We start from the raw sequence: 27,684 nt of genomic DNA on the forward strand, positions 1-27,684 counted from the left end.
TCAGAGCTCAATCTATTTAGCTTAATGAAGAGAAGGTTAAGGGATGACCTCCTTACCCCCGTAAGTATTCCTTACCAGTAAATACCTATATAGGGAACAAATATTTAATAATAGGTTCTTCAGTCTAGCCAAGAAAGGTATAACATGATCTACTAGCTAGAAGTTGAAGCTAGACAAATTCAAAATGGAAATAAGATGAGAGTAATTAACCAAGAGTCCTGGTGGATTCTCCATCACTAACAATTTATAAATCTAGATTTAAGGAATTTTGAAGAAACTCAGATATGAAATTGCAGAACTACTAGATGTGGTATGTAACCTATTGCCTAAATCTGTCTCTGTACTAGATGACAGGAAGATAGCTAGTGTGATGCTGATTTCTCTCTCTCTCTCTCTCATATAAATTTTTTTTTTTAAAGAATAGTACAATTTGCCGATCCTAGCATTTACAAGTCGGTAAGCCTAACTTCACTATCAAGCAAATTGATTGAAACTATAGTAAAGAATAGAATTATCAGACACATAGACGAACACAATATGTTGGGAAGAGTCAACACAAGTTTTGTAAAGGGAAATCATGCCTCACCAACATAATATGATTCTCTGAGGAAGTCAGCAGGTATGTGGACAAGTGTTATCCAGTTTATAGAAAGCCTTTAACAAGTTCCTACACCAAAGGCTCTTATCCCAGGACTGCTTAAGTTTGCTTAAGAGGGAAGGTCCTCTCAAGGATCAATAACTGGTTTAAAGACAAGAAACAAAGGCTAGGAATAAATGGACAGTTTTTTTCACAACGGAGAGAGGTAAATAGCAGGGTCCCACAAGGATCTGTACTGGGATCAGAGCTTCTTCACCACTTTTTTCTAGATCATTTAGGAATATGTTGAACAGTGAGGTGGCAAAGTTTGCAGATGATACAAAATTACTCAGATAGTTGAGTCCAAAGCTCGCTATGAAGAGTTACAAAGGGATCTCTCAAAAGTGAATGGGGCAAAAAAAGGCAGATGAAAAGTTGTTAGCACTTAATGACTCCAAGATCTTTCTTGTGGATAGTTCTCTGAAAATATCTGCTCAGTGTGCAGCAGCAGTCAAAAAAAAAAAAGCTAACAATATTAGGAATTATTAGGAAAAAGATAGATAACACAGAAAATATCATATTGCCTCTATATAAATCCATGGTATACCCACATCTTGAATACTGCATGCAGATGTGGTCGCCCCATCTCAAAAAAGATATATTAGAATTGGACAAGGTTCAGAAAAGGACAACAAAAATGATTAGGGGTATGGAACAGCTGCCATATGAGGGGAGATTAATAAGACTGAGACTTTTCAGCCTCGAAAAAAGATGACTAAGGGGGGATGTGACAGAGGTCTATAAAATCATGACTGGTGTGGAGAAAGTAAATAAGGAAGTGTTATTTACCCCTTAACAACACAAGAACCATGGGTCACCCAATGAAATTAGTAGGCAGCTGGTTTAAAACAAAAGGAAATATTTCTTCACCCAATGCACGGTGAAGCTGTGGATCTCATTGCCCATGGATGATGTCAAGGCCAAAAGTATAACTGAGTTTAAAAAAAAAAAGAATTTAGATAAGTTCATGGAGGATAGAACCATCAATGACTATTAGCCAAAATGGTCAAGGACACAGCCCCTTGTTCGGGGTGCTTCTAAATCTCTGCCAGAAGTTAAGAACATCAGAATGGGCATACTGGGTCAGACCAAAGGTCCATCTAGCCCAGTATCCTGTCTTTCTAGAGTGGCCAATGCCAGGTGTTCCAGACGGAATGAACAGAACAGGTAATCATCAAGTGATCCATTCCTTGTTGCCCATTCCCAGCTTCTGGCAAACAGAGATTAGGCACACTGTCTCTACCCCTCCTGGCTAATAACTATTGAATAACCTATCCTCTATGACAGTGGTTCCCAAACTTGTTCCGCTGCTTGTGCAGGGAAAGCCCCTGGTGGGCCGGGCCGGATTGTTTACCTGCCGCGTCCGCAGGTTTGGCCGATCGCGACTCCCAGTGGCTGCAGGTCAGTGCTCCAGGCCAATGGGAGCTGGTGGAAGCTGCAGCCACTATGTCCCTCGGCCCGCGCCGCTTCCAGCAGCTCCCATTGGCCTGGAGCAGTGAACCATGGCCCCTGGGAGCCGCGATCGGCTGAACCTGTGGACATGGCAGGTAAACAAACCGGCCCGGCCCGCCAGGGGCTTTCCCTGCACAAGTGGCGGAACAAGTTTGGGAACCACTGCTCTATGAATTTATCTAGTTCTTTTTTGAACCCTGTTAGTCTTGGCCTTCACAGCATCCTCTGGCAAGAAGTTCTACAGGTTGACTCTGTGTTGTGTGAAAAAAATACTTCCCTTTGTTTGTTTTAAACCTACTGCCTACTAATTTCATTTGGTGACCCATGGGTCTTGTGTTATGAGGTGGAGTAAATAACATTTCCTTATTTACTTTCTCCACACCAATCATGATTTTATAGATCTCTATCATATCCCCCTTTAGTTGTCTCTTTTTTTCCAAGCTAAAAAGTCCCAGTCTTATTAATCTCGCCTCATGTGAAAGCTGTTCCATACCTCTAATCATTTTATTTGCCCTTTTCTGAACCTTTTCCAATTCTAATATCTGTATGCAGTATTCAAGATGTGGGCATACCATGGATTTATATAGAGGCAATATGATATTTTCTGTGTTATCTGGCCTATATAGACTATTGGTCTGATCCGGTATGGCCATTCTTATGTTCTAGATTTTTTTCTGAAAGATATCTAGGATTTATTTTTAGGGAGTTCTGTAGCCTCTGTTACACAGCAGCTCAGACTAGATTATCACAATGGTCTCTTCTGGCCTTGAAATCTATGAAAAATGAAAGTAGAATTAAACTTTTCTGCTTAGTATCATGATTGATTTTATTGGTCTTTCCATGCCTTTATAATTTCCATGTAATATTAAACATGCAAGCACATCCTGTACTGAAAATCAAGTGGTGATGTGTACATTGCACCATAAATTGGTTCTCACCAAAGTCCTCAGGAAACATCTCTCTCAGTCCACAAGGAGCAACTTTCCTAGCCTTCCCCAGTGAACTGAAACAGTGCAGATCTTGGAGAACCGAGTACAAAGGAGTGGGAGACTGTTTATTCACTTCCCCTCGAAAGAAACTCAAAACAGCACGGTGAGCAAATAGACAGAAACACAACACTAAGAGATGCTTTAATAAGGTATAATGGATTCACCATGACCTTAAAGCCTTACTTAATCACAAAGAATCTCTTACACACTACATAACAAGTAGAAAAAAACAATGGGAGCTGAGCTAGTTATTGCTACAGAGTTTGTTGATTTGATAAGGAGGTAACATCCTCTCTTGGCTGGCTTCCCGTCAAAGCACAATCTGTTACCTGAAGTCCATCACAGTTTTATCATAGTATACCACCACCTGGTTAATGTACTTAAAGTAACTCCCCACTTCAGTATGTGAGGGAAACTTTTTTTTTTTTTTTTGAATTTCTCTACAATTGCATATTAAACTTGATTTTTCCGATTTACCAGGTCTGGGGAAAATTTGAGATGTAGTGCAGGTTTTATTAAAATCCCTGTGCATGATCACTTATGTTGCTCTTCTACTTCTGTTGTGGTGGGGTTTTTTTGTTTGTTTGTTTTTGTGTACACCTCCACTCCACCTCCAGTACATGAATTGTGGGGTTTCCATTGTGTCCATAATTAGTAAAACTTCTGCTCTCCTCTCCCACTATTAAATTCTGGGCCCTTCTCCTGCCCCAAACTTGTAGATAAGATAATGTAAATTAATCAAATCCAGAGATGATTGTGGAGCTGTAGAAGGACTTAATCAAGCTAGGTTAATGGACAACATCCTGGCAGATTAAACTCAATGTTGATAAATGAAAAGTAATGCACGTTGGAGGGAAAAAATGGATTTGCTCATATACCTTTCAGGGTTCTAAATTAACTTCTGTCAAATCAGGAAAAGGAACTGTGGTCTGGTCAGTGTGGAGCTGTGGTCACAATAAGCAAATAATCTTAAAATGCCTAAGGAATAGAGTGGAGAATAAAACAGAAATAATGATATTGCATAAAGAAGTGTTTGCCCTCACCTGGCATACTGTGTCCAGTACAGATCATGCCATTTCAGACAAGGATATTGAAGAATTAGAGGGCTATCAGAGGCATGTAATGAGAATCATTAGTGGCATGGGAAAGACTTTTATGAAGAGAGATTGGAAAGATTGGGATTGCTTACGTTAGAGGAGAGACCGATAAGGGAAGTGATTTAAAAATATACCAAAATAGTGAGTTGTCTAGAGAAGGTAGATAGGGAGCTTCTGTTCTCCCTGTGTCATGACAAGAACAATTAAAAGATGGCTAACAACAAACTGATAAAAGGAAAGCTTTTTCCACACAATACTGTGGCACTCATTGTTATGGGATGTTTAGGAGAAGAATGTAGCTAGATTCAAAGAGGGATTCGCCACTCAAATGGATAACAAGAAAATCCAGAGTCCTAGTAAATAGAGAGTTTTGGATGGGATAGAAAAACTCATACTTTAGGGTTTTAAGCCAATCTCTATTAGAATAGGAGGAGATTTGGGGGGGAGGGGCAGATTATTCCTCACATGCCTGTTGATGACAGGGTACTGGACTAGATGAGCCACAGGTCTGCCTTTCTGTCATCCCAATTTAACTAGGGTGACCAGACAGCAAATGTGAAAAATCGGGACGGGGGTGGGGGGTAATAGGAGCCTATATAAGAAAAAGACCCAAAAATCGGGACTGTCCCTGTAAAATCGGGACATCTGGTCACCCTACAATTTAACTAATTGGGGGCTCAGGCTTCGCTTCTCACTGCCCACCTTAATGAGTTCTGAGCTCGCCTGCCTCTCTTCTCAAATGGCAGGGCTGCAGTGAAGATGCTGTTGAAGAGCAAGCTGCTCAGAGAATGCTTTGGTTTGTGCTTCCTCTTGCTGTCCTATTTAAAGGAGCAGTGGTATTTGGGCTGCTCTTCTCATTTCTTCTCTCCCCTTCAGAGCTGATGCTAATGGCTCCCCAGCCTGACCCTGCCGCTTTACCAGGGCAAAATGGCTCCTTTCCTTGAGTGAATGGGTTATTCTGAGCCTTTCTTTGAGTTTGTTGAGTTTCGTTGCTTCTAGGGAGAAGGGTTGGCACAAGGACAGTGGAGATCATTAACTTAAGTTACATAAGAACGGCCATACTGGGTCAGACCAAAGGTCCATCTAGCCCAGTATCCTGTCTTCTGACAGTGGCCAATGCCAGGTGCCCCAGAGGGAATGAACAGAACAGGTAATCATCAAGTGATCCGTCCCCTGTCATCCATTCCCAGCTTCTGGCAAACAGAGGCTAGGGATACCATCCCTGCCCATCCTAGCTAATAGCCATTGATGGACCTATCTCCATGAATTTATCTAGTTCTTTTTTAGAACCCTGTTATAGTCTTGGCCTTCACAACATCCTCTGGTAAGGAGTTCCACAGGTTGACTTTGCATTGTGAAAAAATACTTCTTTTTGTTTGTTTTAAACCTGCTGCTTATTAATTTCATTTGGTGACCCCTAGTTCTTGTGTTATGAGAAGAAGTAAATAACATTTCCTTTCTCCATGCCAGTCATGATTTTATAGATCTCTATCATATCCCCCCCCCCCCCAATCGTCTCTTTTCCAAGCTGAAAAGTCCCAGTCTTATTAATCTTGCCTCATGGGGAAGCCATTCCATACCCCTAATCATTTTTGTTGCCCTTTTCTGAAGCTTTTCCAATTCCAATACATCTTTTTTTGATATGGGGCGACCACATCTGTATGCAATATTAAAGATGTGGCCATACCATGGATTTATATGGAGGAAGTATATTTTCTGTCTTCTTATCTATCCCTTTCTTAATGATACTCAACATTCTGTTCACTTTTTTGACTGCTGCTGCACATTGAGTGGATGTTTTCAGAGAACCATCCACAATGACTCCAAGATCTTTCTTGTGTGCTAACCGCTAATTTAGACCCCATCATTTTTAAGCACACATGATGAAGACAAGGCTGAGTCATGTCAAATCATCCTCCTTGAAATGAAAATAAACAGTAAAGCCAAAGGAATTATTTCCACTTCATCTTATTCATTGTTTACATTCAACGGCAAACTTGAAGGCCTAGAAATGGGACTGTCCCCCAGGAAGCCTTGGTGCACTAGTTAAGCAGACAGGCACTTTTTTTCTAGGAGAGCAAAGCCTTAAAGATAACATGGTGTGGCTCATAAACCAGATATGTCCATCCCAAATAGACATGTTCACCTCCTGCCATAATCTTAAACTGGGTCAGAGCTGTCGTTCATAGTGTTCCCAAAGGTTTGGGGATGGTGTACAACATAGTCCCTACAGACACATATTAACGGTGGGATTAAAAAAAAAAAAAACCTGCTTCGGGGTTGTCTTATAAACATAATAAGAAACATATGTAAGACTTATGTGGAAAAATAGTAGGTGGCCATTAGAAATATAAAGAAATTATTTTTTTACGCACAACTATTTTCATAAGCGTCCAACCTCAACACAGCCCTCATATAACATCTTTGAGTATCCTTCTGGTGTCTAACTGTTTTAAGTTATGCAGCTCTGTTTTCCTGCACCTATAAAACAATAATAAGAAATAGATCGTTAGTTACAGTAATATATTGCATTAAATACTAATCTTCTCATTGGTATGTAAAGCAAGAGAGGTAACCAGTTGCTCTGTTCATTTATATTGTAAGGTTAAAAGCAGATAAACAGGCTGTTATCCTGCCCTACATAGATGTTCTGGCTCTTGTCAGATTTTTTTTTTCCCCATAACCCCTCATTTCAAAGCTGTGGAAAAACATAGAAACAATTTTCCCTTTTTTTTTTTTTATTCTTTCCAACTTGTGTATACATAGATGGTTTCTTACTATATATAATACAAACACTGACCATATAATTTCAGAATTTAACAAAACATGCATGTTCCTCTTTAGTTTTGCTTTACGAATCCTTATAAAGATGGCACTCCTCTTTCTAATACGCTAGTCTCTCTAAGCTCTTCAGAAGTATTCACAATAAAGTAGATATCAGATTTAGCATATGAGTCCCTCCCTCAACCACTTCGAAGAAGTGGTGTGAGTTGGTTATAATACTCAGTATAGCAACTCTTCTGAACTATGATGTTACAAATCTTTGCACTCATGCATTGAGAGTAGGGACCAAAAAGGGATGTTTCCATATCCAAGTGATAACATGCTTGTACCCCTCTGAGTGTGTAATTCACTATGTAATGTGACTTCTGGTGGGCTGAGAGAGAAATCTAACCAACGGTGGGGTCTAAAGGTACATCTGCCTTTGTGATCCAGTCTCTTATTTCCTTCATAACTTGTGCTTCGGCTCCCACATCTCTTCCAGCATAGTGTGAATCTTCATCATTGATTGCATTGTGTCTAGACAGTGTCATAAATTCCCACTAGAAGCTTAATTTTCTGTCTTCAGAAGAGAAACTTTGGAATGAACATCCATCTTTTGCTGCAAGTTAAACTGTACATTCTCTTTAGCAGTAGAGAAATGATATTGGTAATCTGTCATTCTATTCTCAGTGCATTATATTTTAAAAAGGGATGTAGCCAATTTGCATGCAGTAAATTCGAAAACATGAGATTAAATTGCAAGTAGGGTATCTAATGAATTCATTTTTATATAGAGTGAAGCGTGCATAAATGAAGTTTTAAAACCAAGTTCAATAGCCCATAATGGCTCTGAAGAAACTGTTAAATATTCACATCTCTCTCTTCAGAAACAGCTTGATAAACAGACTGACCCAATACACTCCATCGTTTTAGTCTCCTATACCATGGGTTGTGTAGTATTTTTTGGCTTGCAAATAACTGATCTAATAGATATCTATAGTACGTTTCCATTGAGTTACTGATTACATAGCAAGCCTGCATGATCATCTAAAGAAGCTTTTTTAGTAACTAAAGTTACTCTGGTATTTGAATTGGGAAAGGAGGAAAAAGTGTTTGGACTGAAGCGATCACTCTATCCTGTGGGCTTACCTAAAAAGCGTTTTTTAAAACTTCTGGAGAACAAAACTCTATTGCTTTCTCCTTTGCCCTGTGTACTCTTAAGGGATCAGTGTCTCTTGCATATTTCAGTACAGACCAGACTTCTACTTTCCAGTTGTCAAATCCTATAAATTATAATAGAATCTGTCAGACCCTTGATTGTGGCAGTATGACAAGCACAGGTGTAACTTCAATCTAAAAATTCATCTGATAGTAACTAGTATTTACCTTTCCATCTTACAATATTGACCTTTGTCTGGCATGTCTTTTCATTACACTTTCTTGTACCATGATAGATAGATATATTAATAAGCAAAACGAGGATATATTATGAAGGGCATAGCTATATCACAGCATTGGTCATGACCAGGAGACAAGACTCCTATTTCTGGACCTGAAGCATTCTAGGCACATCACAGGAATGACTTGGCTGGTCTTTACAGTGACACTATCTCTAGTGGATGTTCTGTCTGAGAAAAACAAGAGGACAACTGCACACTATGTCAGAGTGCGCATCTTTATACCAATTTATTTAATTATCCTTCCATTCCCCTCTTTGCTGCACAGTATCAGAACTAGTCAAGTGCAATCGGTTCTCTACTGCTGTCTTTTTCTTTCAAATGTTAATGAGTTGAGACTGAAATAGTAGTAGGAAAAACATGGACATCTTTCTTTGCTTGCAAAAGTTAACATGGTCATAATATTTCATTGTCGAGTTCTTTTTTTAAAAAAAAGAGTAATTGACCCATACTGTCTTTGGGTCAGAGACTCTGATTTGTGCTAGATCCATACACATACAAGGTGGGCCCCAGCCTTGATCGTCTCTATGTGCCAATGTAATAGAAATAATACAAATGTAAATCATGATGATTGTCATCTCTCTTTTTATTTAAAAAAAAAAAAGTCTGCACCAGTTCATTGTTCCAGTGGAAAAAACATATTTGAGTGGAAAAATCAATATTTCATCATTTTTTGTGTAGCTAGAGGCATAGTGTTTAATAGGTAACTGAATTTAGGGAGTGTGTCTCTTGTGTTTGCTGGACAAGTGAAAATTGTATTCTTTGATTAGTCTTACTGCAGACAACAGGAATACAGTTTTCAATAAAGTGTTGATCTGGGGTATCCATATAGTCCTTTTAAGGGAATTGTTGAGGGGGGGGGGGAGAATCTTGTTGTGAATCTTTGTGTAACCTTCCTGTTCCCAGAACTGTGATAAGGAAGACAAATACAGAAGCCTCATTGAAACCATTGTGAAGCTTTGCTCTTGTAACAAAAAAGTATGAGATCTATAAATTTAGGACGTATTTGATAGCAGTCACTTAAAACCCTTGCCTTGACTGCCCCCATTTTCAGGTAAAACAAGTTTACCACAGCCTTCTTGTTTTGGAATGCATTTAGCATATGGAATACCAGGGTAATATGCTCTGACTACTTCAGTAACTTAAACTTTTACCACTTTGTAGGGCTTTATAAGTAGTGGTTCAATATCTAGTCCTCTCACTTGTGCTCTAAGGTAGGTTAACAAGTTACGTTGTCCATTCTGAAGATTAAGAAACAGACACAGATGTCTTGTAACATGCTCCAGGCCCTGTGGGAGAGACTGCAGTACAGTCAGGATCAAAACTTGGAACTTCCTGACTCTGGGTTCTGTGCCTAAACAACAAGTCATCCCAGAAAATCTTCTGTTCTCTGCACCCAGAAAAATAACAGGAGAAAGTGAAAATGAGATTGCGCTATGCAATTGCAAAACTGGGATGGCTGCCATTTTGGAGGGACATGTAGTTTTCCTGAGCTGTTGTATAACATGCAGCCTGTGGGTCAAGTCACTGTCTGTGTTCTGGCCACTTTTACTTTGGATATTTGTTTCAAAAACTGTTTATTTTCTAAAGAAAGATTTATTACTTAAATATAGGAATGTCTATTTTTATTTTATTTTATTAATTTAAATACAGGGGATAGTTATTGTAAGACAGCTTTCTATTGCCAAGGCCATGAAACTTTAGTTCTAGATACTGAAACTTTTCCAAGTCTTTGGCTGTTGTGCAATCTGCAATTACATTTTAGTGTACAGCAGCATAAATTGGATGGGAAAATATCTTACACAGCAAGACTTGAGTTAGTGTTGTGTAAGCTGAATGTGAACTTGCAGCTGCTTCAAAAATAGAATTTGAGCACACCAAAAAAATGATTAAACAGCATGTTTCTTTCACAGTGCCTGTCTGCTTGGTGAATGTCCTGTTACAGCTGGAATGTTTGTATTAGTAAAACTAATATTTGAACTTAACGTTGAAATACTTCATATAATTTAACTAAAAACTAGAATTCTCAGGTTCCTCCTTAAAACTCACTATTGTCTATACAACATTTACCTTCATCCCTCTAACACTCCACGCTCAATTTAAAATAGATTAAACTGAATAAAAATGAAGGAACTAGCAAAGTGCATACTGTGCAAACATTACTAACCTCCAGGACCTTAGTCTGTGTAACTGGCCCTATTGGGTCCCATCCCCTTTCGCTTGTTATCTCTCCCTCTGTCAAGTCCTGCTGGTCAGTGACTTTAGTGGGACTATTTATGTGTAAAGCAAAGCAAGGTGTGTAAATCTGGCAGAATTGGGGGCCTTGGTTAAGATCCTTAGGGCAGAGACCATATCTTCTTCTTCTTGAAGTGCTAAACACACTTTTGATACATAAGTTTGTTAGCTCCAGCTATTAAAATTTTTGTTGTGATAAAACAAATTTACACTATTTCCATTATCAGAATTTTTATTATTATTATTTATTATTTATTTATTTATTTTTTTATTTTGCCATTGGAAGTCACAGCCTAAGACAAAGGACGGTACTAATGTCCATAGCTGACTAACAGGCAATCTCAGGCCTTTTATAGGGTTGTAGGCCTGACTGCTGCCGGCTGGATCTGCAAGATAGGTTGCAGGAGAAGCAGTCATATCCTAAAAACGAGGACAGTTGCTGAAATGCAACTATCAAGCCTTCTGGGGCTAAGACAGTTTCCTGTGCAAACTGCTTCTGGAGAATGATGTTTCAGCCGCAGGTTCTGTCAATCTGAAGTCCCTACCGCATGTAAGTAGTTAGTGTTAGAGACAACTGTTTGACAGGGGAACACACTGACCAGAACAAGGTAGAGGATACTGTGTTGCGCTCAACCTCAATCTCCCTTCTGAAATAGACCCTTTAGGACCAAAGCCAGCTCAATGTCTAGCACACCACCACAGAAGACAGCTTCTAGTGCTGATCCATGTTATTCTAGAACCACATAAGTGTTATATCAGCAGTCTCTTCTCACCAATGCCCTCTGTTCCAGTCTCCCTTCTTGTCTCTTCCACTCCCTGTCCAATGTGCAGGAGGCTGTCCCTAGTACAAACGTTACCCGGCAACCTGGAGAGGCAGATTGTGAGGTGAAAAGACAAGCTGACGTTACTCATGAAGTGGATCTTGAACAACTCAAAAATAACTGAAGCTGTAGATCAGTTCATGGCCAGATTCAGACACAAGATGCACTCCAATTCCCATAAGCAGCATTGCAGGAAAATCAACAGCAAATATGATTTTGGGGTGGGGGGAAATGCACCATACCAGGAAGCTATAGGAGACGGCTAAATGAAGCTAAGCTGAGTTTCTTAAGACTGGATACTTTTTGCACCTGGGTGGAATGTGGTAAAACTGATAAAAGAAATAGTATTTTTCAGTTCACCTCATACAAGTATTCTAGTGCAATCTCTTTATTGTGAAAGTGCAATTTATAAATGTAGATTTTTTTTTGTTACATAACTGCACTCAAAAACAAAACAATATAAAACTTTAGCGCCTACAAGTCCACTCAGTCCTACTTCTTGTTCAGCCAGTTGCTAAGACAAACAAGTTTGTTTACATTTATGGGAGATAATGCTGCCTGCTTCTTATTTACAATGTTACTTGAAAGGGAGAACAGGCATTCACGTGTCACTTTTGTAGCCTGCGTTGCCAGGTATTTACGGGCCAGGTATGCTAAACATTCGTATGCCCCTTCATGCTTCGGCCACCATTCCAGAGGACATGCTTCCATGCTGATGATGCTTGTTAAAAAAAAAAAAATGTATTAATTAAATTTGTGACTGAACTCCTTGGGGGAGAATTGTATGTCTCCTCTGTTTTTTTTTTTTTTACCTGCATTCTGCCGTATATTTCATGTTATAGCAGTCTTGGATAGTGACTCAGCAAATGTTGTTCATTTTAAGAACACTTTCACAGCAGATTTGACAAAACACAAAGAAGGTACCAAGTTGAGAGTTCTAAAGATAGCTACAACACTCGACCCAAGGTTTAAGAATCTGAAGAGACTTCCAAAATCTGAGTGGGACAAGGTGCAGCGCATGCTTCAGAAGTCTTAAAAGAACAACACTCTGATGCAGGATCTACAGAACCCAAACCACCAAAAAAGAAAATCAACCTTTTGCTGGTGGCATCTGACTCAGATGATGATAATGAACATGCGTTGGTCTGCACTGCTTTGGGTAGTTATCAAGCAGAATCCATCATCAGCATGGACGCATATCCTCTGGAATGGTGGTTGAAGCATGAAGGGACATATGAACCTTAAGCATATCTGGCACGTAAATATCTTGCAACACCGGCTACAAAAGTGCCATGCGAATGCCTGTTCTCACTTTCAGGTGACGTAAACAAGAAGCGGGCAGCATTATCTCCTGCTAATGTAAACAAATTTTTTTGTCTGAGCGATTGACTGAACAAGAAATAGGATTGAGTGGACTTGTAGGCTCTAAAGTTTTACATTTTTATTTTTGAATGCAGTTATTTTTTGTACATAATTCTACATTTGTAAGTTCAACTTTCATGATAGAGATTGCACTACAGTACTTGTATTGGGTGAAGTGAAAAATACTATTTTTGTTGTTTTTACAGTGCAAATATTTGTAATAAATATAAAATGAGCACTGTATATTTGAAAATGTAGAAAACATCCAAAAATACTTAAGTAAATGGAGTTCTATTGTTTAACAGCATGATTGTGCAATTAATCATGTTTAATTTTTTTAATCGCTTGACAGCCCTATTTTCAGCACTTCCCAAGTGCATCAGATTTACCCTCATTCTCATCCTCTTTTCCCTTATGTTGGCAGAAACCAAATCCATGCAACCTGTGTCAGGATATGGGCACCTACTCGCACACTTGCATGATGATCAGTGCTCTGCGTCACTGTGAAGAGTACCTGGTGACAAGCTAGTGGTGGGATAGCAACACAACTGTGAATGTTTCTTGTAGACACTGTTACAGGAACTTTTTTGTGGATCTATGAACTTTTTGACAACCACGTACCACACAGAAGTGTATCTGGAACACTGCTGACTATGAAGAAGTGGGCTGTAGTCCACGAAAGCTTATGCTCTAATAAATTTGTTAGTCTCTAAGGTGCCACAAGTACTCCTGTTCTTCTTTTTATGGCCAGTAGTTGTGCTACAGCAATTTGATTTAGGTTTTCTAGTAGTGGCTCTTTGTCTCAGTTCTGATACTGACTTTGGTTCTGCTATGTGTAGTAGGGTTTGTCTGACTATTGTGTGGTGGCAGTCGCATTGCAGGTTAGCATATGGAGTATAATATGCCAAGGGTATTAACAGTTGAGAGTTGGCTCTGGTTCCTCTTAAGGCTAAATCTTACCACTCCTACAGACTTGTGTACACCTGAGTAATCTGGTGCATATGCGGTAGGGAATGAATGGAATATGCTGTTTGTTTTGCTAAGCAGTATAAATGCACTGCTTAATGGACTAAGTTACCAGTTTTATGTAAAATATGGGCTTTCATATAGGAAATTTTCATATAGGAAATGGTTTAATTTGTTTGTTTAGGCTGATAATTTTGCTAAAAGGACAAATCCACAAGACCTTAAGAATGTTTTTCAGAATGCAGTATATGAAAACTGACAAATTAGACTTTAAAAATAGAATAGGTCTCATGAGTCAAAGAAATGCACCTTCTGTTTGACTTCTGTATATGCTAATGCATTGGCATTTTAGATGTTCTGAAAGGACTGCTTATGAACAAAAACATGTTTTTCTCAAGTGAGATCAAATGATAGTGGGTTTCCTTAGGAAAAGGATGCTTCCCTAGCCAAGATTCATAGATCACCCTGCCACTCCTGTGTTCATCTCTACTTTCTGAACTAAATCCTTTGAATTTGGAGGTAATTGACTATGCTGAAATTCTGTGGCAGGTTTCTCTAAAAGAGAGAAGGAGCTAATGGGAAAAAAAATATTTTAAGGGATTTGTTGATGTATTTTACAAATGTATAGTTCATACCTTAACAAAACAATAAGGTAGACTTCACAAAAATGTTGCGTTTTCTAATCCTGTCTAGTCACTTTTGCTTTTTTTAAATGAATATTTTTTCTAAAGACTACTGTTCAAAGCAATTATTGATTATTGCAAAGACATTGCATTGTACACTGAAGTGTCTTTATACATCAGTGTGGCATTTACTTACATGCAATGAGGGAGGAAATGTTGAGCAAGGGGCCAGTAATCAGTTTGCAGCTATGTAAGCACAACATTCCCTCAGTCTGTTATGAATCTCAATTGCATACCCAAACTGAGTGCTCATGTTCACAACAGTGCATGCAAAAAGAAAAGGGGGGAAAAAACCCCACAATTTTCTGTTGCATTAAACTTTCTTTATACCAGACACTGTGTCAATGAGGTTATGTGCCGGACCATTCTAAACACCTCACATAAGTACATCTCCTCTTTAATGTTAAAGACTTTTAATTGTGCTAGAAACTTTAGCAAATGTCTCCATGCCCAATTTTAATGAAAATAATTCCATGACTCTTATAAATCAAAAGGAATCCCAGCAGCTTAAGGGAAAAATACAGGCAACACCCCAGCTTTTTTTATTATTATTATTATTTTTTTAACTAAATTACAGAATCATTTCTTCTGAACCAAAGCTGAGATGAACCAAAACTCTATAAATATGGTACATTAAGTGCTATGATCTATAAAGTAATCTCCCATTCAGGTAAATATTAAATGTAGAAATAGGTGTGCCAGGATACAAGAATGTGACCATCTTAGGCTGTATGCCAATGCACAAAATACTTCTGTATAACTTGCTGCATACATAGAAGGGAATGAGTAGTACAGCAAGCTTGCTTGTCAGGGTAGTATAAATGTACTAGATAATACTGGAGTAAGTTCCCAACTTTGTGTTAAGTATAGGTCTGCATATTTTAAGGGGCTTTTTGGTAGTGGATGCTTGAATAATTTGAATAGTTGCTTTATTAACCTGCAATTAAGTACACATGGAATAAAATAGGATATATTTTCCACATTTGTGTCTACTTTAAACCAGTAATTGATTTGGTTGAATTTGTTAACCAAATCCTTCTCTGATGACTAAAGAAGAACCTAGGACAATAAGTATATAATGATGAATAGACATGCTATTGTCTCCTAGCACTTAATAGTAGTCAGATGCTGAAGTCCTTGCTTGGTCCATATTGAGGCACATTCTCACTGATTTCAGAGTTTGCTGGAGTAAAAAGTAGTGAATAAAGACCTTGGAGTTTGATCTAGTAATTTGTCACTTTCCGATGGAAGTTGCTATAGAAAATACAAAGCCTGGATTGGTCTCTACCCTCCCTTTGCCCCCACTACAAATATGCAGCCCACCCACCCCCATTTTATGGATCGAAGATTTAAGCCTTCTCTTTTTTTTTGTAAGACAAATAACTTTGAAATTATCTCCTGTCACCATCTCTCACTTCTATTCTTGTGTCCTCTGTCACTATTAACTCTCTCATAGAAATGGAAAAACTCCCCACCACTAGTTACAAGCCACTGGAATTAGGTTACAAATTAATTGCTGCTAACATAAATAACCTTCTGTTCCTCCAGAAATCTCCTGGAGGCCAGTTCTTATTAACTGGCAGGGGCCATTCTCAGCTCACATCTCTCACTCAAAAGGTGGATGGAGCAGGTCCGTACTGGTCATCTTTGGGGGAGGTGTTCTGATACTGTAGTATTTTTTGTAAATTTATTTTGCTCAGTTTTTTTCTTTCTAATGGCAGGATCTCTGTCAAAGATGACAGAATTATCAGGGTTCTGGCTTAGTTTGAAACGATGTTATCAAAAGCAACGTTTTCCCTATCTGAATATGACAGCAGGATAAAGCTTTTGCTGTTGGAGGCAAACATTTCAGTCTTCACTTCAGCTCAATGTGCTTTTGTGAACACATCATCAGCATTGTCGCTGATGGATATTTGGTAGCGTATTTTTTTTTTTTTTAAAGCCTTCATTTTGCTAAGGCAAGAAAAGACCTAGTACATGGAGGTCAAAGCATGCTTGCAAATACATCTATCCTATGAGCACAGAAAACTGTACAGTTCAACAAACCCTGGATACACCATTAATATATCCTTTCCTAAATTGCCTGTTGTATTCTGCCCAAGTCCAAGTATACAGACTTGCTCCAGTCAGGGAGCCAGTATCTGAACTTTTAAGTAGTCCCCAAATAGAGTTCATTGTTGTCTCCTCTGTGGATAGTACTGGGGAGCTTTTCAAACACTCTTAAGATAGATCTTTAGTCAGTACAGCTGACAGAGGGCAGTTGTATGTCTGGCTGCATGGTATTATCTTCACTGAAAGATCTTTATTCATTTTGAAGGAGCTGTCTTCCAGCCCAGTAATACTTTGGGGGCTAGAGCTGTAGGCAAACCTATTACATTTTTAAATTTGTCTTGCTTCCACGATCCCCTGGGCAGCTTCACCATAAATGGAGATGTAACCCAGTTTGCTCCTAACATTGAACTTGACATTCACTATTGAATTTTTCCCTCTGTAAGAGGGAAAATTACAAATCTAATGGCATGGTAATTATCCAGCATGCATTTCTCCCACAGCACATGGATGCTTCTGGGTGTGGAGCCATATCCTGGCTCATTCTTTTTCCTCCGAATTCTCCCTAATACACTTGAGCGAGGGCTGGATCTGGTATCAACAGGTGTTGGTCTGCCTTGTCTCTCCCTCCATCACAATAATCTTTAGAAACTGCTTTGTCTATATTGATTTTTTTCTCCCCACTATTAAGCTTTTCATGACCGTCTAGAACTACTAACAGTGGTATGTAACCTATCATTTAAATTAGTTATTCTCCAGTCATCTGGTATAGAAGCTGATGTGACGCCAGATTTTAAAAAAGGCTCCAGAGATAAGCCTAACTTCAGTACTGGGCAAACTGGTTGAAACTATAGTAAAGAACAGAATTAGCAGACGCATAGATGATCACGATTTGTTGGAGAAGAGTCAACATTGGTGAAACATTATTTCCCTTTACAAAAACAATCTATTAGAATTCTTTGAGGGGGTCAACAAGCATGTGGATATAGTGTGCTTAGATTTTCAGAAAGCCTTTGAGAAGGTCCCTCGCCGAAGGCTCGTAAGCAAAGTAAGCAGTCATGGGATAAGCGGGAAAGTCCTCTCGTGGATCAGTAACTGGTTAAAGGATAGGAAACAAAGAGTAGGAATAAATGGTCAGTTTTCGTAATGGAGAGAGGTAAATAGTGGTATCCCCCAGAGGTCTGTGCTGGGACTGGTGCTGTTGAACTTATTCATAAATGATCTTGAAAAAGGGGTAAACAGTGAGGTGGCAAAATTTTCAGATGATACAAAACTACTCAAGGTAGTTTAAGTCCAAAGCTGACTGCAAAGAGTTACCAAGGGACCTCACAAAACTGGGTGACTGGGCAAGAAAATGGCAGATGAAATTCACTGTTGATAAATGCAAAGTAATGCACATTGGAAAACATAATCCTGACTATACATATAAAATGATTGGGTCTAAATTAGCTGATCGTGGAGTCATTGTGCATAGTTCTCTGAAAACATCCACTCCATGTGCAGTGGCAGTTAAAAAAGTGAACCAAATGTTGGGAATTGTTAGGAAAGGGATAGATAATAAGACAGAAAATATCATATTGTCTCTATGTAAATCCATGGTATGCCCACCTGTTGAATACTGCGTGCAGATGTGGTCACACCATTTCAAAAAAGATATATTGGAATTGGAAAAGGTACAGAAAAGGGCAACAAAAATGATTAGGGATATCGAATGGTTTCCATAGGAGAACAGTTTAGTAAGACTGGGATTTTTTCAGTTTGGGAAAGAGACAACTAAGGGGGTGGGTATGACAGAGCTCTATAAAAGCATGACTGTTGTGGAGAAAGTAAATAACACAAGAAGTGGGGGTCACCAAATGAAATTAATAGGCAGCAGGTTTAAAACAAAAGCAAGTTTTGGCTATGCGTTGTGTGAAGCAAATCTGTGGAACGCTTTGCGAGAGAATGTTGTGAAGGCCAAGACTATAACAGGGTTCAAAAAAGAACTGGATAAGTTCATGGAGGATAGGTCCATCAATGGCTATTAGCCAAGATGGGCAGGGATGGTGTCCCTAGCCTGTTTTCCAGAAGCTGGGAATGGGCCAGAGGGGATGCTCAGTTGATTACCCATTCTGTTCATTCCCTCTGAAATGCCTGGCATCGGCCACTGTCAGAAGACAGGATGCTGGGCTAGGTGAACCTTTGGTCTGACTCCGTATGGCCATTCTTATGTTCAATATCTGCATGAAATTCATGGTGAGACAGATCTCTACAGTAAGTGGGGTTGTTAGAGTGGAATTCTGATTAGCATGTAGGAAAGGAAGGTATGTAAGAATCTCTAGAAAATCCACATACTTTCTGCATCATTTTATCTTCAGAGGGGATAGATAGATAACTAATTTGTTGATATCTGATACAATGCTTAGAGGATAAGGCATTTGTTTGTTAAAAATTAAATCCAGCCAGCACCGGAAACTTAAAGGGTAAGTAAGTACCTGTGATCTTAGATTGTAAATTCTTTGGGACAAGGACTGACGTCTCATGTTTTGTACAGTCCCTGGGACAGTGGGACCCTGGTGTATGACTAGGCTCCTCGGTGCTATTGCAATACAAATTAAAAATAAATCTCTCAAGTGTGTGGGCAGTGATGCTGACTGCCCCTAGTTTAGGTGAATATTTTACAACTACTAGGAAAATGTGACTCTCCATGACAGACAACTATCAACACATACTGAGAAAGCTAGACTGGAAGGTGATTTTTACAGGAAAGCCATCCATTTTTCAAACTTCCTCTTATCTGGGCTATAATCTTTCTCTCTCTCTCCTTTTTTTTTTTTTTTTTTTTTTGCAGGGGGAGGGGAAGGTGTCCATTTTCCTGTGCAGTTCCTCAGGAAATTTTGACTTTGTAGATGTTCAGTTGCAAAAAACCTTAAGGTCCCTCATAACAGCATCTTCACCCTGTAACTCCCCAAAATGAGACTTCAAAACACCAAACTCAAACATTTTTTGGGGAAAGGAGGGAACTGCAGGGAGTAGAGAACACAGCAAATGCACAGTTAAGGTGGGCCACCTTATCTAATGAAAGTGTTAGAAGAAAACAAAACAAACCTTAAAACACCCTGGAAAATGACCATTGAGGTAGCACTTACCACACAACATAGTCACCCAGCGAACTGGGCACCTGTACAGATGCCAGGAAGAACTCAGAAGTCCATGTGATACTGTATCCCTTCATAGTAAATATTTGCCATTATTGGAATCTCTTACAACAGAGTCCATGATGTTAAAGTGCACACAACGGTTAGATGCTTTCTATATGGTTAGATACATTACACTCAAGAATAGTATCTGCCGTTTCCCAAAATGTGATCATGCAGGATGTTGAGGATAACCCAGGGACACACAGGAGGGGCTTTGCATCTCGGAGGATTGATGCACCACCTGCTTACCATCCATTGAACTTACAAAATCTTGCAGGTCAGAACAGAGGTGACTGGCAAAGATACCTAAGGAATTTTGCGTTTTGCCTGCTTGTTTGGCACCTGGTGCAATGCATTGCTCTGACTCCCTTTAACGTATTATACACACTTAAAAATTAGGATCTGACATCTGGGAAAAGTGTCTTAGTGGTCAAAAAATATCATATGTAACTTCTTGACTTACTTTATTTAGTAGTCTAGTCAAGCAGACTAGTTGGACTTGGGATGCATGCACACACACTCCTGCATAGAAACTGGAAAAAATTGTATTTAAAAAGCTGTGTTAAAATTAAGTAATAAGATTTTGCATCCCTTTAATATATAAAGAGTGCAGTCTCACTCCTTTGAGTGGCATAATTGTTCATTTTATGCAGTTTTTCAGTCTATAGAATGCACAAAGATCTGTCATGAAAGGACTAGAAAAGTATCCATTGATTCATCGAGTACTCTCAAAGTTCGTTTTAAATCATTTCACTGGCAGCAAAATATGACTTCACTTTCAAAGGGACAGTTCATTTCCATGGTAATGTGACTTGCATTCTAGAGCAGCTGAAGAATGGATTTTGAGGTGGGTGGGTACTCTGTTATATTTCAGTAACTAAGCAACCAGCAGATATACTATATGCTTTATTTCCATAATAAATGCATTTAAACTACATTTATTTGTGCTTTGCTTTCTTATGAGGTTTTAAAAATTCTGGGTTTAATTTCTGGCGGACAGTGTTGTACCAAGAGGCGTACAAAAATGTGCAGAATGTAGGCTGAAAGTCACTTACAGGGGATAGTTTGGCTCCTCCTATGCTCTGAATTCTTGATGCTAAATATTTATTCTGCTGCCTGAATTCTTTGTAAGCAAATAAAACTTCTGAATAAAGATTAAGGGGCCCTGCTCCATTTCTGTTCCATTCAGAAATGGGCAGTGTCAATGTAAATACAAATATTGTAGATAAACCATCTATTAGAGGTGATTATTATTGAAGTTTTTAATAAGGCTCCAGTACTCTTCAGGGCAGTACTGATTAAAGAAAATGTAGCTTTTCAGCAAAGTAACGCAGCCCCCAAGATCTGAGTTCATTGCAGTGTTTTCTACTAGTTGAAGATGGACTATTGAGTGTATTCTCCTACTCAAAGGATAGTAAACTGCCAGGATTTATCATTATTCAGTAGCTCTCTAATAACTAATAGAATTCTTTTTAAAGTACAAACGAAAATGTAAAGAATAATTTGGATTAAATGTGAACTTAGTTTTTTGCTGCCTGATTTGATGCTGGACACTGAGAAGGGAAGTTTGGCGCACCCCATTCAAAGTGTCCATCTGTTCTAATCTAAATTGTAAATACACTATCTCCTATAGGACTTTACATTTAAAAATCCTTGCGGAATAGGGTATGACAGACAGTCCTCTGCTAGGATAGTAGTGGTAAAACTGGTACTTCTAGATATGTGGGGGACTATCCCAAAATAAACATATTTTGGGGGACGATAAAAGCAAATTCAAAAAATTGATCTGAACATAGCCACTTAGTTACTGGCAGTCAGGGAATTTCCAGATGAGGTAGATCTTGGCAGGTTTTGATTGCTGCTTGTCTTTGTATTGCTGCAGGCTGGTAGAAGCTTTATGTACCCATGCTGTTGTGATAGTACAACAAAGTATGTGACATTCTTGTCACAAACATACAAACCTGAAATTTAACAAAAATATGCCATGCTTGTGTGATGGAGGGGCCAGCAGACTGAATGGATTACAGGGCTACAGGCCAGGTTCTTTGTGGGGAGGCCGCGGATTGTCTAGCAGGGCCTATAAAGATAGAGAACTCATTGGCCTCCTGGGAAACAAGCCTGGTGCATCAAAAGTGGAAGGCTAGTTCTTGGGTCTGGGAGTGGTTGAGCAGATCAAATGCTATACTATAAAAAGTCTGCTCCTCAGAGCTAACACTACTAAGATCAGTGTAAGCCTTTTATTAGGCCTTGGCTACGCTCGCGGATTCACAGCGCTGCCGTGGCAGCGCTGTGAAGCGCGAGTGTAGTCGTGCCACCAGCGCTGCGAGAGCTCTCTTGCAGCGCTGCAAGTACTCCACCTCTCCGAGGGGAATAGCTTGCAGCGCTGCGAGCGAGCGTGCAGCGCTGCAGGCGCTGATTACACTGGCGCTTTACAGCGCTGCACTCGCTGTGCTGGGGGTGTGTGTTTTTTCACACCCCTGAGCGCAGCAAGTGCAGCGCTGTGAATTGCCAGTGTAGCCAAGGTCTGTCAGTGTGTGTTTTGACACTGGTCTGTTTGCTGCCTTTTTAAAGACTTCTCTGCTCTGAAGAGGAAGGGAAACCAGTGAACATGTTTGCCGCCTGTTTAAGTTTTACGTTCTCCTTGCTCAAAAGAGGGAAAACCACTGCATCTCTCAGCTTGCTTGAAGGCTTTGCTTTAACTCTCTCCCAGAGAAAAGCAAGGAGTTTGTTTAATGAGGAGGAAGAAGTATGCTTAAAGTCAGGAGCATTTGAGAAGCAAACCTGGAATGCTGCCACAACTCCAAAGAGCAGGGAGGATTGGAATTTGCTCACCTGGATGCTGAGGGAGTGCTAAGTGGTCACATGGTGATCTCCTAAGTACCATTTATTAGACCCTAATAGTGTTGCTAAACTAACTAGCCTAATGTCCTCCACAAAAATCGGTCTGCAGTCATCATAATGGCATATTGACCTTATTTGTGATTGTCTAAATTTACATTACTCTAGCATACCTGTTGGGTTTCTGTACTGACACTGTTAACTAATAGCTGCTACTTGGTGGTTTGTACTCATTTCTGTATACTGAATATTGTGTGTGCAAGTCTACTAAAAAATGTATTAAGAGGAGACCATGAAATAAAGGCAGTTCAATTTAATGTTAATAATTTGTATTACCATAGTGCCGAGGAACCCTAGCCACGGACCAGAATCCCATTGTGCTAGATACTGAAATTACACAGCAAAAAACAGGTCCCTGCTGCAAGGAGCTCAAATCTAAGACCTGTCTACGCCACGAAGCTTTATCAGTAACAGTTCTGCCAGCATATAGCAGCTGGCATAGCTATTTCGGTGGAGGTGTTTTACATTTGGCTGCCTTTGCTGGTGCAGTGGGTCCCCATAGTGCCAGGTTGTATCAGCAGCAGCTGTGCGGCACAGTGGGAAGGCATCCCATTATCCTCATCACCACCATCTGGCACATTACTTTGTGGGAAATGTTTGCAGGAACACATGGTGATATTGAGGGAAACCAGTGCTCTCAAGGAGTTGTGGGAGTTTAGGGTAAGTTCCCACAATTCTCTGGTCCATCTTGATATCTGTTTTTCTATGACAGTTTTCAGTCTGTCCATCACCTCACTGGCAAATATGCATGCTCAACAGATTAGCAGAGCTCTTGTGGCTGCTTACAAAACAAATCAGTCACCCTGTTTTTAATTTGTGGAACCACAGCTACCACAGTGTGGCCGGCTACATGACACTACAAATGAAAATACTAAGGGGAAGTGGATGATGCGGCTATTGAATGAAACTTGGCCAGCTGCTGCAGGTGGCCACTGGCAGTTCTGGTCCCATGCAGCAAGCACCAAATGGTGGGATCAGATTGTGATGCAAACCTGGGATGACCAGCGGTGGTGGCATAGATTTTGGATGCAGAGGGCCACATTCCGAGAACTGTGTGCTGAGCTCACCCGGCACAAACACACCAAAATGGGAGCTGCTTTTACAGTGGAGAGAGTGGATGTGAGACAAGAGACAACAGATGGATATGGATAGAGGGATGGAGGAGTACAAGGAAACAATGTGACCATATTGGTTGCAATGATAGACTGCAGTCTCAAAACAAATTTGATTGTTTTCCTTAAAATCTGCCAAGGTGTATCTAACCCTTCACTTACTCATCTATAAATGACAGTTAAAACTAAAAAGGTAATTTTAACCAAATGCATGTCTTTTAAATAGTCCAAACTATAAGACTTCCAGTATTGACACTAACAAACCACCTCAGGTATCCTTTTCTGAGTGGCATATGTTCCGAAGAGCTACATAAGAGGCATTTTAGTTAAGTATATTTGTATAATGTCCAAGTCTATAACTTTCTGAATTACTTGATTTTTATGAATCCGAGGGGCACTAGGGTACTGTGAACCCCTCCCAACCTTTGAACAAGAAATTCTGTAATTCGGGTAGAGCCACTCTGTTTGTTTGCATACTATGAAATGTCTAAGTATCTAAACGATGAATAACAATAATTACCGGTAGATAAAAATTCAAATAATGTTGGACTAAAATCCTTGTAACTTTCTCCACCTTTATACAACATGTTCAACCCTGCTAAATTAACTCTTTACATTAATTTTACAGCTGGTAAAAGGTGACAGATTGACAGTACTGTGGACCGAATTCTGCTTTTCCACCAAAGGGGAACAGCAGCGCCACTATAGTCTCTTCCACCACAACCACCCAGCCTCTAGCTTCAACCATGAGCTGGAGGGACATCGGTCTTTGGCCTCTTTCAGGAGCTCTTTTGATTAGAATGTGGTTCATGTTGCTAATAATTAGTTGTCATTTCTATCTTAATGACTGTCTGATGGATTATATGAAATGTGTTGGTGGCCATAGTCCACTTCCTAGTGGGCAAAAGTCAACATCAAAAATGCTACCACACATGCCAAATAGTTTCAGTTATTATTTGGCATTCAGCAGAGATGCCAAGGATTGGGATGGGCGTAGAGAATTAACTGTCACCTTATCCCTAGATACAGTTAATGACTGAGGCAGGCTAGTAGGGAATCAAAGGGATTCTGGTGTTTTGTTTTCTGGGCAAAATATTTTAATTTCAAAGGCTATTTGTCTAGTAACTCTAACACTCGAAAATTAATATGAATGACTGACTTATTTTTCCTCTACAGAACTGTCCGCGTGTGGCTGAAGAGAGAGAGTGGGCAATATTGGCCTAGCATATACCATGCAATGCCATGTAAGTATTTTGGGATGTTCATTCTTTACTGTGTATTTGCCAACTGACTTCTTTGGGCCTGGACATGTACCTCTGAGCTTGTGACCTTTTGGGGAGCTCACAATTGTATGCTAGATACTATACTTGAGCTAAATGTCTAGGTTCTCTGAAGCTTGTTTACCAAGTTATGAACCAATTAAAAAAAATCCCCTATCTTTTTTAAAATTTAATATAAATTGATACTTTGTAAAAATTTCTCCTTTGTTTCTATTACTAGCTCAAGTGTTAGTAGTGGTGATTTCTTTTTAAAAGTAAAAGGCACAGTCCCTACCCTGAAGAGATGACAATCTAGTACAGATTCATGATGCACCAGTATGAGCTGAAGGTGGTATAGGGAGTTTTGCGGAGGAAGTGGCCTCTCTTTTGTTGAGAGAGGGTCTAGAAGAGAGGATTGTCTGATATGTGAGAAGAGGGAGGATATCCCCAAAGAGGTGGCATCAATCAAGATACAAAGAGGAGAGTGGGAAGAGAATACGTTGGGGCTGGATTGGATAGGCAATTTGAGATGAGCTCAGTCTTCTGGCGTATGGGTTCTGATGCTGGGTAAGTGATGTGACCACTCTGTCACAGCAGCAGCGTCCAGAGATGTCAAACTTATCCATCCACCATCAATGAGCTAACTAAAGAATGAAAGTAGAAAGAAGTGAACAGAATTATAGACAGTATGGTGTTTACAGAGCCTTGAAATTAAGGGGAAATCAGGAAAATCAATAATGGGATTTAAAGTAGGCAGTGATCTGATCAGAACAGTGGGAAAAGGTGTGCTTATTTTTAACTAGGCGTCCTGGAGGGACAGGAAGGTGGAAGTTGAGGGAAGCTAGAGAGGAGAATGTTACAAAAATTAAGGGAGGAGATGACCATAGCATTTGTCAAAGTTAAGCAGTAGGGAATGGAGAAGAGTGTGGGTTCCATAGATGATGATGTAGAGGAAGATCAGAAATGGCTGTTGGCAATGGAAGGAGGAGAAAAAGGGTGAGAGACACCAAATTTCTGAGCTGGGACAGTGGAGGAGGCTAGTGGAATTTGGCTCCATTAGACGGGAGGGGCAACCTGAGGGCAATTGGAGGTGAGTGAAGAGTGGGGGAGAATTCATGAGTAGAGGGGAAGATCTGTGTGTAAGGGGAAAAGAGTGGAGGATGGAGGACAAAGCCCTGAGGGTCATTAACAGAATACTGGAGAGGGGAGGTGAAAGTGCAGCAAGAGGAAACTAGAATCACTGAGTCAGGTGATGAATGAATGCTTGAACACTTTTATATACAAATGTAATGCAAATCATCAAAAGCCAGGAAACTCAGTCCAGTCTAAAATTCTGCCATTAAAGGGGTCAGTCAAGGCTGAGGCGTCTCAAGTAAGAACCTTTCATATTTCACCCCTTTCTCCTATAGCATTATAACCTTTAAAATCTTAGTGGGCAAGAATCTGGTATTGGCTACTGCAGGATACTGGACGTACAGGCCAGTGGTCTTCTCCAGTGTGGCAAATCTTGGCTACCTTCTAGAGAAGGGTTGCACTAGTTGTAGAGGGAACTGATGCACACAACAGGTTGGCAAGACTTCTTTGCTGATGCAGCATGTTAAAGTTCTGTCAAGCTGCTGACTCCTTAGCAGGTATGGCTCCTTAAGTCAGTTCACACAGATATAACACAAGTGGGGAGTGATTTTTAGAGAGAGGGTACCAGATCTAAGGCAGGTTTCTGCATGGAAACCCTAGGGAGAAAGCTTAGGCTGGTTTGTGTTGTGCTTCTGAGTTACCAATAAAGAAAAAAATGATGGGATGGGTGGGAGGGGTAAGTTTGAGCTAAGTGTGCGTGGATTCTATTCAGAGCTGGGTGGAAACCCCACCTGCTCATAGTGTACTGAAAACCAAAGCTATCCTGTGAATCTGAGTTACTAACATGTAACGCTCTTCCCATCTCTCTTCCTCCCTCAGCCTTGCTCTCCAATCAGAGAATATTTACATCTTAAGTTTACGTTTTAAGACTTGCTGATTGACAGACCCATCTCTTTACGGGGAAATGCATTGTACCTACTCAGTGTTTAGTTCCCCAGTAATGGCTTGTAAGCTTGGAGTCTTAGCACAGCATTGTTGTATTGATGGGTTACTAACATCCTGCAGCAAGAGTATGCAATATTTTTTGACATGTTCCAAACCAAACCAAACATGCTCAATGGGGGAAACACCCCAGTTACTCTATTCAAGAAGGATTCCAGGTGTCCCTGGCAGGCCGTTTCTTCTAACCGCTATCTTGTGTCCATGGGTGAGCTTGTGGGAATCTCAGTGCTTGAGAGGTCTGTATATTCAGTATGTTGCTCAAAAACATACCGGGCCACATCCTCTGCTGGGGTAAAAGTAGGTAGCTCCATTGAAGTCGATGAAGCTATGCTGATTTATAGCAGCTGCAGTTCTGTTAATCTGACCTAAGCAGTTGTGTTCCCTTACCTAGCTCTGTAGTGGAACAGATGCCTTAGCGGTATGTCATTCATCTGCTTTGGCTGATATTTATTTCTTTAAAATATTTGTATACATTTGTGTTGAAGATTTTTGTTACCTCTGCCCAGATCCCCTAGATCCAGAGGGTTGGGTTTTGTGTCTCTGCAAACGGCGGGTGTCATGAGAAAACATGGGGGCATCTGATTTGAGACAGAATTAATGAGTTCTGAGCAGGGTAATTTTAGATTTCCCTCTGTCCTCCTGTTCTAAT

At 39.9% G+C, this 27,684-nt stretch overlaps 1 protein-coding gene across 4 annotated transcripts in view; it reads left to right on the top strand.

Moving 5' to 3' along the window:
• Window positions 1-27,684, top strand: part of WDFY2 (WD repeat and FYVE domain containing 2) — a 121,914-nt gene that overhangs the window by 43,267 nt on the left and 50,963 nt on the right. For all 4 annotated transcript variants that reach the window (XM_065594173.1, XM_065594198.1, XM_005287096.4 and 1 more), the window contains one exon: window positions 24,877-24,944. In XM_065594173.1, coding sequence (XP_065450245.1) covers window positions 24,877-24,944 — 68 coding nt within the window. The remainder of the gene's footprint in view (window positions 1-24,876; window positions 24,945-27,684) is intronic.

The sequence above is a fragment of the Chrysemys picta genome, chromosome 1 (genome assembly GCF_011386835.1).
Source record: "Chrysemys picta bellii isolate R12L10 chromosome 1, ASM1138683v2, whole genome shotgun sequence".
NCBI classification, from domain to species: domain Eukaryota; kingdom Metazoa; phylum Chordata; order Testudines; family Emydidae; genus Chrysemys; species Chrysemys picta.